At 43.2% G+C, this 16,045-nt stretch overlaps 1 protein-coding gene across 2 annotated transcripts in view; it reads left to right on the top strand.

Annotated features, from left to right (window-relative positions):
• The window catches only part of LOC115203312 (sodium-dependent noradrenaline transporter-like), a 116,785-nt gene that overhangs the window by 95,980 nt on the left and 4,760 nt on the right, over positions 1-16,045 (top strand). For both annotated transcript variants that reach the window (XM_029767891.1, XM_029767890.1), the window contains exons 8-13: positions 1,936-2,060; positions 3,472-3,584; positions 4,536-4,664; positions 4,992-5,091; positions 7,102-7,202; positions 15,244-15,411. In XM_029767891.1, coding sequence (XP_029623751.1) covers positions 1,936-2,060; positions 3,472-3,584; positions 4,536-4,664; positions 4,992-5,091; positions 7,102-7,202; positions 15,244-15,411 — 736 coding nt within the window. The remainder of the gene's footprint in view (positions 1-1,935; positions 2,061-3,471; positions 3,585-4,535; positions 4,665-4,991; positions 5,092-7,101; positions 7,203-15,243; positions 15,412-16,045) is intronic.

The raw sequence follows: 16,045 nt of genomic DNA, 5'->3' as shown, positions 1-16,045 counted from the left end.
GCAAAATCTGGACCCATACTAATCAGCTGGACTAGACAATCTGGACCATCTCTTTCTAAAATGATCTGCCGAAACTGTTGCAAAGCCTATTACTAGCCTGTTCAACCTCTTTTGTATCGTCTGAGATTCCCAAAGATTGGAAAGCTGCCGCGGTCATCCCCCTCTTCAAAGGGGGTGACACTCTAGACCCAAACTGCTACAGACCTATATCTATCCTACCCTGTCTTTCTAAGGTCTTCGAAAGCCAGGTTAACAAACAGATTACCGACCATTTCGAATCCCACTGTACCTTCTCCGCTGTGCAATCTGGTTTCAGAGCTAGTCATGGGTGCACCTCAGCCACGCTCAAGGTCCTAAACGACATCATTACCGCCATCGATAAGAGACATTACTGTGCAGCTGTATTCATCGACCTGGCCAAGGCTTTCGACTCTGTCAATCACCACATTCTTATTGGCAGACTCGACAGCCTTGATTTCTCAAATGATTGCCTCGCCGGATTTACCAACTACTTCTCTGATAGATTTCAATGTGTCAAATCGGAGGGCCTGTTGTCCGGACCTCTGGCAGTCTCTATGGGTGTGCCACAGGGTTCAATTCTCGGGCCGACTCTCTTCTCTGTATACATCAATGATGTTGCTCTTGCTGCTGGTGATTCTCTGATTCACCTCTACGCAGACGACACCATTCTGTATACTTCTGGCCCCTCTTTGGACACTGTGTTAACTAACCTCCAGACGAGCTTCAATGCCATACAACTCTCCTTCCGTGGCCTCCAACTGCTCTTAAACGCAAGTAAAACTAGATGCATGCTATTCAATCGATCACTGCCCGCACCTGCTCGCCCGTCCAGCATCACTACTCTGGACGGCTCTGACTTAGAATACGTGGACAACTACAAATACCTGGGTGTCTGGTTAGACTGTAAACTCTCCTTCCAGACTCACATTAAGCATCTCCAATCCAAAATGAAATCTAGAATCGGCTTCCTATATCACAACAAAGCATCCTTCACTCATGCTGCCAATCATACCCTCGTAAAACTGACCATCCTACCGATCCTCGACTTCGGTGATGTCATCTATAAAATAGCCTCCAACACTGTACTCAACAAACTGGATGCAGTCTATCACAGTGCCATCCGTTTTGTCACCAAAGCCCCATACACTACCTATCATTGCGACCTGTACGCTCTCATTGGTTGGCCCTCGCTTCATACTCGTCACCAAACCCACTGGCTACAGGTTATCTACAAGTCTCTGCTAGGTAATGCTCTGCTTTATCTCAGCTCACTGGTCACCATAGCAGCACCCACTCGTAGCACGCGCTCCAGCAGGTATATCTCACTGGTCACCCCCAAAGCCAATTCCTCCTTTGGTCGTCTTTCCTTCCAGTTCTCTGCTGCCAATGACTGGAATCAACTGCAAAAATCTCTGAAGCTGGAGACTCATATCTCCCTCACTAGCTTTAAGCACCAGCTGTCAGAGCAGCTCACAGATCACTGCACCTGTACATAGCCCATCTGTAAACAGCCCATCTATCTACCTACCTCATCCCCATACTGTATTTATTTATTTATTTATTTATCTTGCTCCTTTGCACCCCAGTATCCCTACTTGCACATTCATCTTCTGCACATCTACCATTCCAGTGTTTAATTGCTATATTGTAATTACTTCGCCACCATGGCCTATTTATTGCCTTAAATTACCTCATTTGCACTCACTGTATGTAGACTTTTGTTTTCTTTGTTCTACTGTATTATTGACTGTATGTTTTGTTTATTCCATGTGTAACTCTGTGTTGTTGTATGTGTCGAATTGCTACGATTTATCTTGGCCAGGTTTATTATTGTTATAAAACCTGTCCTGGTACTATCATGGTAGCTTTATTTTTCTAAACATGTTTTATGTGTGTGTGTTCTCTTCCCAACAGGGATGCTATCCTGACCAGTACAGTGAACTGTGTCACCAGCTTCTTTTCAGGCTTCGCCATCTTCTCTGTGCTCGGATACATGGCTTACAAACACGGAGTCAGGATAGAGGACGTGGCCACCGAAGGTGAAAGGAACTAGACATGCATGCACACACACACACACACACACACACACACACACACACACACACAGGCAAAAACACGAGCACACACACAGTAAGTGGTGTGGAGGATGACATGCATAACATACCCAGACCACACACACTCCAACAACACAGCCAAATTCATTTAGACCCAGATTTATGATCAAACTGTCCACAGCATAGATACCTCATAAAACACAAAGAAAAAGATAGGAAGATAGACATGCCTTATTAGTATAAGGCTATATTGCAGGCTACCCGCAGTATTCTCTTTTCCCTGGCCAGCCCCCAGAGAGTGCTGTGTTTGTATGGTGGATCCACCCAGGCTATGACTCAGCTAGGATAGACTCAACACATGAACAGTCCCTGTCTGACCCTGAGAAGAGCGAGGGGAGTCACCTGCTCTAAGGGAGGACAGGATTCTGACAACACTCAACAGTCAGTCATCTACACACTATTTAGAGAGTTTCAAACCCAGTCAAAACATCTATAAATTCATCATGGAACTAAACATTCCTCAAGCTTACTGTTACTGCTGACTGAATCAGACAACTTAAAGGAAAGATTCACCCATTTTGAATGTTATATCGTTTTTGTTCATCTATAAGCAATTTCATGTTTTCATGTATATCTGAGCTACTGCTATTCAAAGAGGCAGAAATACAGTCAGTATGACAAGTGATGGAAAACTCGTCATACCGGCTGTATTTCTGCCTGCTTGTACGGCAATAGCTCAGATACACATGAAAACATGAAATGATCCCAGGAATCGATCGAACATCGCTCAGTGATGCACAAAAATGATATAACATTCAAAATAGGTGAATCATCCCTTTAAGAATGAGGAGCAACGTGCAATGTTTTTAATATAATTGATTGCAACAGTAGCTGAGAGGCTCTGGGGTTCAGATGGAATTGAAATACCAGAGAACATTTCAAACTGTTTTTTTAAGGCAAACAGTTTCCAAGAAGTCACATAAATACTGGCCTGCTGTGGAGAGGGGTTGGCAGACATACAGAAAGAATGGGATCTGTTAAAAATCTGCTTTTCTTTCTAGTTCTTTTGTCTTCTACTTTCCACTGTCTCTAGCTGTCTGTCATTTCTTTGTCATCTTGTGTCCTCACTTCTCTGTCTTTTTCCATCCGCTCCTCCTTCTTTCACTTTCCTTTCCATTGTTAAACCATCTCTTATTTCCTCTAAAACGACCTTGTGGACAGGGTCAGTTATATATCAGGACAAGGAAGTTATATATCAACATCCCACCCAACAATATACTGTTTTATTTCAGCATCCCACCAAACAAGGCACTGTTTTATAGACTGAAGGTAATCAGTTGGCTCTGGTGTGTCCTATCACAAGTGTCTCTATCTGTGTATCTGTGTGTGAGTGCAGGTGCAGGACTGGTGTTCATCATCTATCCTGAGGCCATCTCCACCCTGCCTGGATCTACCTTCTGGGCCATAGTATTCTTCATCATGCTGCTGACTCTGGGCATCGACAGCTCTGTGAGTTACTGGCTTTCCTCAGGGTTGAATGACTGCATGCTATGTCCCACCACAGGGCACATATGGCTACTGACCTTTTGTTTCTATCTTATGGTGGGTTTATCTGATCTATCTAGTGGATTTGAAGATTAGAATATTATATAATCTCCTCCACTCTATCTATATCTGTCTCTCTGTCTCTCTGTCTCTCTGTCTTTCTCTCTCTCTCTCTCTCTCTCTCTCTCTCTCTCTCTCTCTCTCTCCCTGTCTCGCTCTCTCTCTATCTGCCCCTCTCTCTGTCTCTTTCTCTCTCTCTCTGTCCCTCTCTGTCTCTCTCTTTCTCTGTCTCTCTCTGTCCCTCTCGCTGTCCCTCGCTCTGTCTCTCTCTGCATTATTCTACTTTCCCATGGTTGCAGTGAGTGCTCTAGGTATTGTCCAGACTAGCAGCAGTGTGGGAAGGCAGTTGTTTTGACTGTTACCCAATAACCATGAAGCATGAGGTGGAAAATCACATGCACCGCAACCTGAAACACAGGAAAACTTTGTTCACAGAGATTTACATTTTTCCCCATTCAATTTCTCAGTTACACAAGGTGATAATTTACTGTAAATGAAGAGAGAAAGGAAGTTCCACAGCAGGGGAACATTTTCTTTTACAGTAGTAGTCATGCCCAATGTAGCACTGCACTAAGAAAGCTAGGTCTGATCATTTATATTCTAGGCCAAAGGTATTCTGTTTGGGTGTGAAGACTGTGTGATTCTGTTACATTACTACTTACTGTAGGCACTACGGTTTATGTGTTTGTCACTGAATCATCCTAATGTCTGTCTGTCTGTCTGTCTGTCTGTCTGTCTGTCTGTCTGTCTGTCTGTCTGTCTGTCTGTCTGTCTGTCTGTCTGTCTGTCTGTCTGTCTGTCTGTCTGTCTGTCTGTCTGTCTGTCTGTCTGTCTGTCTGTCTGTCTGTCTTCTAGATGGGCGGTATGGAGGCGGTCATCACAGGACTGTCAGACGACTTCAAGATCCTGAAGAGGAACAGGAAGCTGTTCACCTTCGCCACGGCATTCGGAACCTTCCTTGTCGCGCTCTTCTGCATCACTAATGTGAGGTCACTTCCTGTTCCTCTGAGTCACATATGATTTTCATAGTTGTCATATGATTGCATAAATCAAACCAAAGATACACCAAAGAGACAAGATAGAGTGTGCCTCTGTGATTTAGGTGGATCAGTCACAGGAAAGACAGAAAAGAGAAACCCCTGTCCAACCATGTGAAGTGCTGTTATTGACTGACTGGATAAGCTCTGTGTTTCATGTTTATCCTTGCCAGCTCACTGTAGTTAACTGCAGACAGATTGCCCTCAGTAACATCTGCAACAACCTTTTGACATTGTGTCTCTGTATCTGTCTCTCTCTCTCTCTGTCTGTCAGGGAGGTATATATGTGCTGACTTTGTTGGATAACTACGCGGCAGGGACCTCCATCTTGTTTGGGGTGCTGATTGAGGCCATTGGGGTGTCCTGGTTCTACGGTATGTATAATCGGTCCCCCTTAGCCTAGTACAGAGGCACATACTAATGCTGACTTCTTACTGTGGTGAACCTGCTTATCTACTGTACCTTTCCTCATCCTCTTCTGTTGTTCATTAGAGCCCAGCCCTTTGTTCTGTCCATCCCTCCATCACCCCACCCTCCATCACCTCCTGCCCACAGTTGCCCTCTCGTGGCCTGCCCTCTCCTCCGCTGGGCTCTCTCAACCTCCCTAACTCCCTGGCATCTTCACTACCCAGGCCCTGCAGCTACACCTGACATTTACTGGCAGTGTAGAGACACCGTGCTTCCCTTCCTTAGACTGCCACTGTTAACCCCCTTTCTCCATCTCTCCCAATACTCCTCTTTCCGTTTCTCCATACACTCCCTCCCTCCTCTTATCTTCTAGACTGCCTCTCTTCACTAATAGATCCCCATCTCTCCCAATACTCCTCTCCTCTGCTCCCTCTCCATGTCTTCAGCTTTCCATACACTTCCCTCCTTCTCCTGCCTTCTCCCTTCATCCCTCCATACACTCCCATTGTCAGACAGTAGATTGCAGCCATCATAAAGTAGGCCACAGCCAGAGCCACACACAGACCACTGATGGGAGGCTAACTACTGACTGTCTCCCTTGGTGGGGGTCAGAGGAGAGGGAGGCCGGGAGGGGAGGCTAACTACTGACTGTCTCCCTTGGTGGGGGTCAGAGGAGAGGGAGGCCGGGAGGGGAGGCTAACTACTGACTGTCTCCCTTGGTGGGGGTCAGAGGAGAGGGAGGGAGGGGAGGCTAACTACTGACTCTCTCCCTTGGTGGGGGTCAGAGGAGAGGGAGGGAGGGGAGGCTAACTACTGACTCTCTCCCTTGGTGGGGGTCAGAGGAGAGGGAGGCAGGGGGGAGTGATGAGAGACTGTACAGTGTGTCTAGTAATGCAGAGAAATGTGACAGGGTCATCCATAGTAGTACAGAAACCCTGGAGCAAATTAGGGTTAAGTGCCTTGCTTTAGGGCACATCGACAGACTTCTCACCTTGGGGATTTGAACTAGCAACCTTTCGGTTACAGGCCCAATGCTCTAACCGCTAGGCTACCTAGCATGGGCATGTGTGAGGGAGAGTAGTGAATGATTATATGGTGTGTGAACAGTTGTATGCAGTCTGTTTTGTGTTATATGTATTGCACAAAGATAAAACTGTACATCGACAAGATTACTTGTGCTTTATCTTTAAACTACAGCCCATCAATGTACACCATGATTTATAGTCAGCATTAACTGTTGAAACTGAACCTCATGAGGAGGTGAGACAGACAGAGCACCTCAGATGCTGAGCTGTTGTCGGGAGGAGATAAAAAGAGAGGGTCTTCTTGTAGATGTTAACAAGCCTGGGCTGCCTTGATAAAGAAACATTATGCCCAAGATATAGCAACATCATGGTTGTGTACCGAATGGCACCATATTCCTTATATAGTGTACTACTTTTGGTCAAAAGTAGTGCACTATAGAGTGCCGTTTGGGACACAGTCCATCTCCTTATAGGCAGACTTAACCCTGTGTGAAATTATAATATAACATACTTGGAAGGCTCAGAGACTTTTATGAAACAGATATCATTGAGCTGCATTTTTACTGCTGTGTGAACTCATAATTATACAAGAAATTGGAGCCAATGCTCCACCTGTTATGTATGGAAATTGATGAGAGGAGCGTTAGTTCTCCTGTGAACTTGAGACATCAGAAGCAAAGCGGACTGTCGGTCTGACCTGGGTGCAAATAGTATTTGTTTCCTTTAAAGTACGTTGAGTGTTTGATTCAACCTTCCCGTAGTGCCAGATGGGCAGGGTTTACACTTTCGGGACTATTGGTTGTATTGCACCGGGCAAGCTCAATCAAGCTCAGCTTCAGTGTTTGTAAGGAAACAAGTACTATTTGAACCCAGGTCTGCAGTGGGTTTATGGGTCTGGTTCTGTGTGCGTGAGTTCAAGCCCTGGTCTTCTGCCCTGTGTTTCCTCTCCAGGCGTGGACCGCTTCAGTGAGGATATCGAGCGCATGATGGGCTTCAAGCCAGGTCTCTACTGGAGGCTGTGCTGGAAGTTTGTCAGCCCCACCTTCCTACTGGTGAGACCCCCCAGGGGGCAAGAAAGGGCTGGTTGGGGGACTGGGGTGGGGCGGAAGCCTTTGGCATGGTGCTGGGGGTTGGGATGGGAGGGCAAAGTACCTGACACAAGCAAGTATTTAACATACTGTAGGAATCATGATGTATGATATGTTATTGTGCTTGAAGGAAGAAATGAGGAAATTCACAACAGAGGTTTCTTAATTGTTACTGGCTGCCATATACTGTACTATAGTCTTTTTAAACTCCTATTATGTGCCAGCAATTCGTAATTTGCCACAGGAAATATGTTTTCCTGTTATATTTTTTTAAAGGTTGTTCGCCTCCATGTTAGAAGTACTGTATCTCCAAGAATAGATTAGCATCACATGAACTCTGCATGAAACCTGATTAAACTACAATATAACTATGTTTGAACATCTTGGCCATACCCAGCCAACCCAGCAACAGCCAGAACCCAGTCTTTGCTATGAATCATCCATACATCAATTGTCTTAATCATTTATTTACTAAGTAACTAAATAATCACAGAAGGGCATAACAAACAGTAGGTATGGTTACAAGGAAATGATGGGAGAATGTGCACTAGTGATCTAAACCGGCATGGCGGCTTGGTGGACAAAGGGAAGTGGGTGTGGACTGAGAAGGGCGGGAAAGACAAAAGACACTACACAGTTGATAATTATATTAATTGAAATGCTAATCCTTTGCAAATGAACGCTCACTCATTCGGGAATAATTGCAATCAATATATATATTTACGCTCAGTGTGTTGTCGTGATCTCTGTTGGAATCATCCTTTTTTGTTGGAAAGTTCATCTGAGATTCTCTCTGCGTCCCTGGAGTCTTTGGTTAGAATGGATACTTCAAGGTAACATTCAGAAATGTTCTTATAGAATAGTTGATTCGGCGGTTGTCGGTCTTCGCATTCAATGGTACATAATTCCTAGCTGCAGACTAGTAATTAGTATCGAAGATTTGCTCTTATTCTGTCGGTATCGATAGTCTCAGAGTTTAACCACGTGGTATGGTTAAGAATTCAGCAACCGAGGAATGCATGGTCTCTACTCAAACCTTAGCCCTCTCGGTAATCAAGGTACGCTTGGTCTAAAGTGGGCTTCTCTAGGTGCAGGGTTTTTTCGGAACAGCAGAAAAGGCTGTCCCATGACGCCAGAACAATGTCTGTGCTCATGGGGCGGGCCAATGACTTAGTTCAACTTTAAAGGGAATTGGACTCTCTTTCATTAAACAGTTCAAAATCACATTACATAATTTCACAAATAGTTTAATATTTACTCATTCATTTTATACAATAATTAGATGCAAATCTCATAATGGAGACTCTTGTATAAACAGAGTTATGGTAATGTGGCTGTATTGTCTCTCAATGAGGTCACAAACTTTAAACAAAATGGACCGGGTCGTAGCTGGATTCTCCGCCGACCGGTTACACATTCTCCAAAACATGGATATTGTTCAGTTCTCAAGTTCTGTGAGGTAGAATAAGTTCCTTTGTTCTACTGTGAACCTTTCTCTCTCTATACTGCATGAGGGAGAGAGTCTCCTCCAGGAATTTACGACCTGAGATAACAGAGCCTGGGTGTAGGGGGAAGAGAGAGGTGGTGAGAGAGAGAGAGTTGGTGCTTGCTATATCCAAAGAGGGCCACGTCATGACAATGTGTAGGTCTCTATATTTTATAATATTAGAAATATGCTATGTCAATAAAGCACAGATACTGTATGGGTTTGTATAGATAGGGCTTACCAAAAGCACATTATCTGTCTTGGTGGGAAATTATTTTATTCCCTTAATGCTTTTATATTGATTATGATCAGTCATAAGTCAATATTCTTCCTTCCATATGGGAAGTGTATATGTTTTATATGGCAAACAGGAAATAAAAAGAGCAGAGGAAGATTGAAAGCCAGGAAAAGAGGTAGATTAGATTGTAAGCCAATATATCACCATGATCTTTAAACCTTACGTCTGAGGGGAGCTATCATTGTTTAGTTTTAATGTGTAGTGTATGCTACCATAGTTCTGCTAGCCTTACCTCCAGAAGCAAGGCAGAAACAGCAGATGTCAGGAAGATAGCACGCAACTTTGGCTGTTGCATAGATGGCATTTGTAGAAAAAGGACATAGAAGGATGTTGTTGGCCTTTGATATTCAGTTGGAGACGAGGAAGAGACACTTCCCTGACCTTCCAGTGTTGTATTATAACTACTAGTGATGTTTGCTGCTCTCTGGGGCAACAGTTACAAAGCTACAGAGCTACAGTTCAGTGGTGATGGGCCTCCAGTCTCTAGTCTACAGCAGCCAGGTGAACCAGAGTACTTACAGTGTAAGTCTATTACAGTATGTTTAAACCCCAGAGGGAGCGACCATGCCCTAGTCTGTTCTATTCAACTCAATTTCATCTCTGCAATGCTTACATTTGTTTTGTCAAAATGAACATTGGCGGAGTGGAGGAGGAGTATTCGTTATTTCTATTTCCAAGCTCTGTTTGATGTCTCGTTGGGAATATTATAACCACTCTGTTGTTTTTTCTCCTCTCCTTACTTTGTGGTGATTGCCAGCATCAAGACCTAGCGGATCTGTTGTTCCTCCTGTCCTCTGTTGATATGATGACCTAGCTAACCGTTCTGTTGTTTCTCCTGTTCCCAGTTTATATGGTGACCTAACTAACCATTCTGTTGTTTCTCCTGTTCCCAGTTTATATGGTGACCTAACTAACCATTCTGTTGTTTCTCCTGTCCTCAGTTTATATGGTGACCTAACTAACCGTTCTGTTGTTTCTCCTGTCCTCAGTTTATATGGTGACCTAACTAACCGTTCTGTTGTTTCTCCTGTCCTCAGTTTATATGGTGACCTAACTAACCATTCTGTTGTTTCTCCTGTCCTCAGTTTATATGGTGACATAGCTAACCGTTCTGTTGTTTCTCCTGTTCCCAGTTTATATGGTGACCTAACTAACCGTTCTGTTGTTTCTCCTGTCCTCAGTTTATATGGTGACCTAACAGTTCTGTTGTTTCTCCTGTCCTCAGTTTATATGGTGACCTAACTAACCATTCTGTTGTTTCTCCTGTCCTCAGTTTATATGGTGACCTAGCTAACCGTTCTGTTGTTTCTCCTGTTCCCTGTTTATATAGTGACATAGCTAACCGTTTTGTTGTTTCTCCTGTTCCCAGTTTATATGGTGACCTAACTAACCATTCTGTTGTTTCTCCTGTCCTCAGTTTATATGGTGACCTAACTAACCGTTCTGTTGTTTCTCCTGTCCTCAGTTTATATGGTGACATAGCTAACCGTTCTGTTGTTTCTCCTGTTCCCAGTTTATATGGTGACCTAGCTAACCGTTCTGTTGTTTCTCCTGTTCCCAGTTTATATAGTGACATAGCTAACCGTTTTGTTGTTTCTCCTGTTCCCAGTTTATATGGTGACCTAACTAACCGTTCTGTTGTTTCTCCTGTCCTCAGTTTATATGGTGACATAGCTAACCGTTCTGTTGTTTCTCCTGTTCCCAGTTTATATGGTGACCTAACTAACCGTTCTGTTGTTTCTCCTGTTCCCAGTTTATATGGTGACCTAACTAACCGTTCTGTTGTTTCTCCTGTCCTCAGTTTATATGGTGACATAGCTAACCGTTCTGTTGTTTCTCCTGTTCCCAGTTTATATGGTGACCTAACTAACCGTTCTGTTGTTTCTCCTGTCCTCAGTTTATATGGTGACATAGCTAACCGTTCTGTTGTTTCTCCTGTTCCCAGTTTATATGGTGACCTAACTAACCGTTCTGTTGTTTCTCCTGTCCTCAGTTTATATGGTGACCTAACGGTTCTGTTGTTTCTCCTGTCCTCAGTTTATATGGTGACCTAACTAACCGTTTTGTTGTTTCTCCTGTTCCCAGTTTATATGGTGACCTAACTAACCGTTCTGTTGTTTCTCCTGTCCTCAGTTTATATGGTGACATAGCTAACCGTTCTGTTGTTTCTCCTGTTCCCAGTTTATATGGTGACCTAACTAACCATTCTGTTGTTTCTCCTGTCCTCAGTTTATATGGTGACCTAGCTAACCGTTCTGTTGTTTCTCCTGTCCTCAGTTTATATGGTGACCTAACTAACCGTTCTGTTGTTTCTCCTGTCCTCAGTTTATATGGTGACCTAACGGTTCTGTTGTTTATCCTGTCCTCAGTTTATATGGTGACATAGCTAACCGTTCTGTTGTTTCTCCTGTCCTCAGTTTATATGGTGACCTAGCTATCCGTTCTGTTGTTTCTCCTGTTCCCAGTTTATATGGTGACCTAACTAACCATTCTGTTGTTTCTCCTGTTCCCAGTTTATATGGTGACCTAGCTAACCGTTCTGTTGTTTCTCCTGTCCTCTGTTGATATGATGACATAGCTAACCGTTCTGTTGTTTCTCCTTTCCTCAGTTTATATGGTGACCTAACTAACCGTTCTGTTGTTTCTCCTGTCCTCAGTTTATATGGTGACCTAACGGTTCTGTTGTTTATCCTGTCCTCAGTTTATATGGTGACATAGCTAACCGTTCTGTTGTTTCTCCTGTCCTCAGTTTATATGGTGACATAGCTATCCGTTCTGTTGTTTCTCCTGTTCCCAGTTTATATGGTGACCTAACTAACCATTCTGTTGTTTCTCCTGTTCCCAGTTTATATGGTGACCTAGCTAACCGTTCTGTTGTTTCTCCTGTCCTCTGTTGATATGATGACATAGCTAACCGTTCTGTTGTTTCTCCTGTCCTCAGTTTATATGGTGACATAGCTAACCGTTCTGTTGTTTCTCCTGTCCTCAGTTTATATGGTGACATAGCTAACCGTTCTGTTGTTTCTCCTGTTCCCAGTTTATATGGTGACAAAGCTAACCGTTCTGTTGTTTCTCCTGTCCTCAGTTTATATGGTGACCTAACTAACCGTTCTGTTGTTTCTCCTGTCCTCAGTTTATATGGTGACCTAACTAACCATTCTGTTGTTTCTCCTGTCCTCAGTTTATATAGTGACATAGCTAACCGTTCTGTTGTTTCTCCTGTTCCCAGTTTATATGGTGACCTAACGGTTGTGTTGTTTCTCCTGTCCTCAGTTTATATTTTTTTATTTTATTTTATTTCACCTTTATTTAACCAGGTAGGCAAGTTGAGAACAAGTTCTCATTTACAATTGCGACCTGGCCAAGATAAAGCAAAGCAGTTCGACAACATACAAAAACACAGAGTTACACATGGAGTAAAACAACATACAATCAATGATGCAGTAGAAAAAAATAAGACTATATACAATGTGAGCAAATGATGTGAGATAATGGAGGTAAAGGCAAAAAAATGCCATGGTGGCAAAGTAAATAAAGTATGGCAAGAAAAAAACACTGGAATGGTAGATTTGTAGTTTGAAGAAAGTTAAAAGTTAAAATATAAATATAAATAATATGGTGCAAAGGAGCAAAATAAATAAAATAAATAAATACAGTAGGGGAAAAGGTAGTAGTTTGGGCTCAATTAAAGATGGGCTATGTACAGGTGCAGAGATCTGTGAGCTGCTCTGATAGCAGGTGCTTAAAGCTAGTGAGGGAGATAAGTGTTTCCAGTTTTAGAGATTTTTGTAGTTCGTTCCAATCATTGGCAGCTGAGAACTGGAAGGAGAGACGACCAAAGGAGGAGTTGGCTTTAGGGGTGACCAGAGAGATATACCTGCTGGAGCGCGTGCTACAGGTGGGTGCTGCTATGGTGACCAGTGAGCGGAGATAAGGGGGGACTTTACCTAGCAGGGTCTTGTAGATGACCTGGAGCCAATGTGTTTGGCGACGATGATGAAGTGAAGGCCAGCCAACGAGAGCATACAGGTCGCAGTGGTGGGTTGTATATGGGGCTTTGGTGACAAAACGGATGGCACTGTGATAGACTGCATCCAGCTTGTTGAGTAGGGTATTGGAGGCTATTTTGTAAATGACATCGCCGAAGTCGAGGATTGGTAGGATGGTCAGTTTTACGAGGGTATGTTTGGCAGCATGAGTGAAGGATGCTTTGTTGCGAAATAGGAAGCTAATTCTAGATTTCACTTTGGATTGGAGATGATTGATGTGAGTCTGGAAGGAGAGTTTACAGTCTAACCAGACACCTAGGTATTTGTAGTTGTCCACAAATTCTAAGTTAGAACCGTCCAGAGAAGTGATGCTGGATGGGCGGGCAGGTGCAGGCAGCGATCGGTTGAAGAGCATGCATTTAGTTTTACTTGTGTTTAGGAGCAGTTGGAGACCACGGAAGGAGAGTTGAATGGCATTGAAGCTCGTCTGGAGGGTTGTTAACACAGTGTCCAAAGAAGGGCCAGAAGTATACAGAATGGTGTCGTCTGCGTAGAGGTGGCATAGCTATGGTGACATAGCTAACGGTTCTGTTGTTTCTCCTGTCCTCAGTTTATATGGTGACCTAGCTAACCGTTCTGTTGTTTCTCCTGTCCTCAGTTTATATGGTGACCTAACTAACCGTTCTGTTGTTTCTCCTGTCCTCAGTTTATATGGTGACATAGCTAACCGTTCTGTTGTTTCTCCTGTCCTCAGTTTATATGGTGACATAGCTATCCGTTCTGTTGTTTCTCCTGTTCCCAGTTTATATGGTGACCTAACTAACCATTCTGTTGTTTCTCCTGTTCCCAGTTTATATGGTGACCTAGCTAACCGTTCTGTTGTTTCTCCTGTCCTCAGTTGATATGATGACATAGCTAACCGTTCTGTTGTTTCTCCTGTCCTCAGTTTATATGGTGACATAGCTAACCGTTCTGTTGTTTCTCCTGTCCTTAGTTTATATGGTGACCTAACGGTTCTGTTGTTTCTCCTGTTCCCAGTTTATATGGTGACCTAGCTAACCGTTCTGTTGTTTCTCCTGTCCTCAGTTGATATGATGACATAGCTAACGGTTCTGTTGTTTCTCCTGTTCCCAGTTTATATGGTGACCTAGCTAACCGTTCTGTTGTTTCTCCTGTCCTCAGTTGATATGATGACATAGCTAACCGTTCTGTTGTTTCTCCTGTCCTCAGTTTATATGGTGACATAGCTAACCGTTCTGTTGTTTCTCCTGTCCTTAGTTTATATGGTGACCTAACGGTTCTGTTGTTTCTCCTGTTCCCAGTTTATATGGTGACCTAGCTAACCGTTCTGTTGTTTCTCCTGTCCTCAGTTTATATGGTGACATAGCTAACGGTTCTGTTGTTTCTCCTGTCCTCAGTTGATATGGTGACCTAACTAACCGTTCTGTTGTTTCTCCTGTCCTCAGTTTATATGGTGACATAGCTAACCGTTCTGTTGTTTCTCCTGTCCTTAGTTTATATGGTGACCTAACGGTTCTGTTGTTTCTCCTGTCCTCAGTTTATATGGTGACATAGCTAACGGTTCTGTTGTTTCTCCTGTCCTCAGTTTATATGGTGACATAGCTAACCGTTCTGTTGTTTCTCCTGTCCTCAGTTGATATGGTGACCTAACTAACCGTTCTGTTGTTTCTCCTGTCCTCAGTTTATATGGTGACATAGCTAACCGTTCTGTTGTTTCTCCTGTCCTCAGTTGATATGGTGACCTAACTAACCGTTCTGTTGTTTCTCCTGTCCTCAGTTTATATGGTGACATAGCTAACCGTTCTGTTGTTTCTCCTGTCCTTAGTTTATATGGTGACCTAACTAACCGTTCTGTTGTTTCTCCTGTCCTCAGTTTATATGGTGACATAGCTAACGGTTCTGTTGTTTCTCCTGTCCTCAGTTTATATGGTGACATAGCTAACCGTTCTGTTGTTTCTCCTGTCCTCAGTTGATATGGTGACCTAACTAACCGTTCTGTTGTTTCTCCTGTCCTCAGTTTATATGGTGACATAGCTAACCGTTCTGTTGTTTCTCCTGTCCTCAGTTGATATGGTGACCTAACTAACCGTTCTGTTGTTTCTCCTGTCCTCAGTTTATATGGTGACATAGCTAACCGTTCTGTTGTTTCTCCTGTCCTTAGTTTATATGGTGACATAGCTATCCGTTCTGTTGTTTCTCTCCTCTCCGCAGGTTGTGGTGATAGCCAGCATTGTGACGTCCACGGGCCTGAGTTATGATGACTATGTCTTTCCTTCATGGTCCAATGTAATTGGCTGGGGCGTAGCTCTGTCCTCCATGATGTTTGTGCCTATCTACGCCATCTACAAGTTCCTCAGTATGCCAGGGACATTCAAACAGGTCAGTGGAAAAACAAATCCCTCTCATCTGCATAGTTGTTGTTTATATAATGTAAAGATAACCTTAGATCGATTTGATTTGATTTATTAGGATGCCCATTAGCCAACGCCAATGGCGACAGCTAGTCTTACTGGGGTCCGACATATAACGTAAAAAACATTACAGACAAAAGACTGTACAATTGACATACATGTAAAAACATTGTTGCTCATATGCAATAATGTGACTAGAAAACGTTGTATACAACAGCCAACTTTCCGGGACATAGACATATCTTATATGGGCAGAAAGCTTAAATTCTTGTTAATCTAACTGCAGTGTCCAATTTAAAGTAGCTATTACAGAAAAAAATCCATTATATTGTTTGAGGATAGTGCACAACAACAAAACACTGGTTTGAGACATTCCCCTCTGAAGGTAAATAATGTACTTACATTCAGTAATCTTGCTCTGATTTGTCATCCTGAGGGTCCCAGAGATAAAATGTGACTCACCACCTGGATTCGGTCTTATGTAGCAACATTTGAATTTCTGTTTTTTACATTGGATAAAAGTAGAGACTTAGAGCTACAACATGGTATATAATATACTGCATTTGAGGAAACAATGAGAAAGTAATTCTGCTTTGAAAGTT

This window comes from Salmo trutta, chromosome 12 (assembly GCF_901001165.1).
Source record: "Salmo trutta chromosome 12, fSalTru1.1, whole genome shotgun sequence".
NCBI classification, from domain to species: Eukaryota; Metazoa; Chordata; class Actinopteri; order Salmoniformes; family Salmonidae; genus Salmo; species Salmo trutta.
This window is presented reverse-complemented; position numbering and strand designations above follow the sequence as displayed.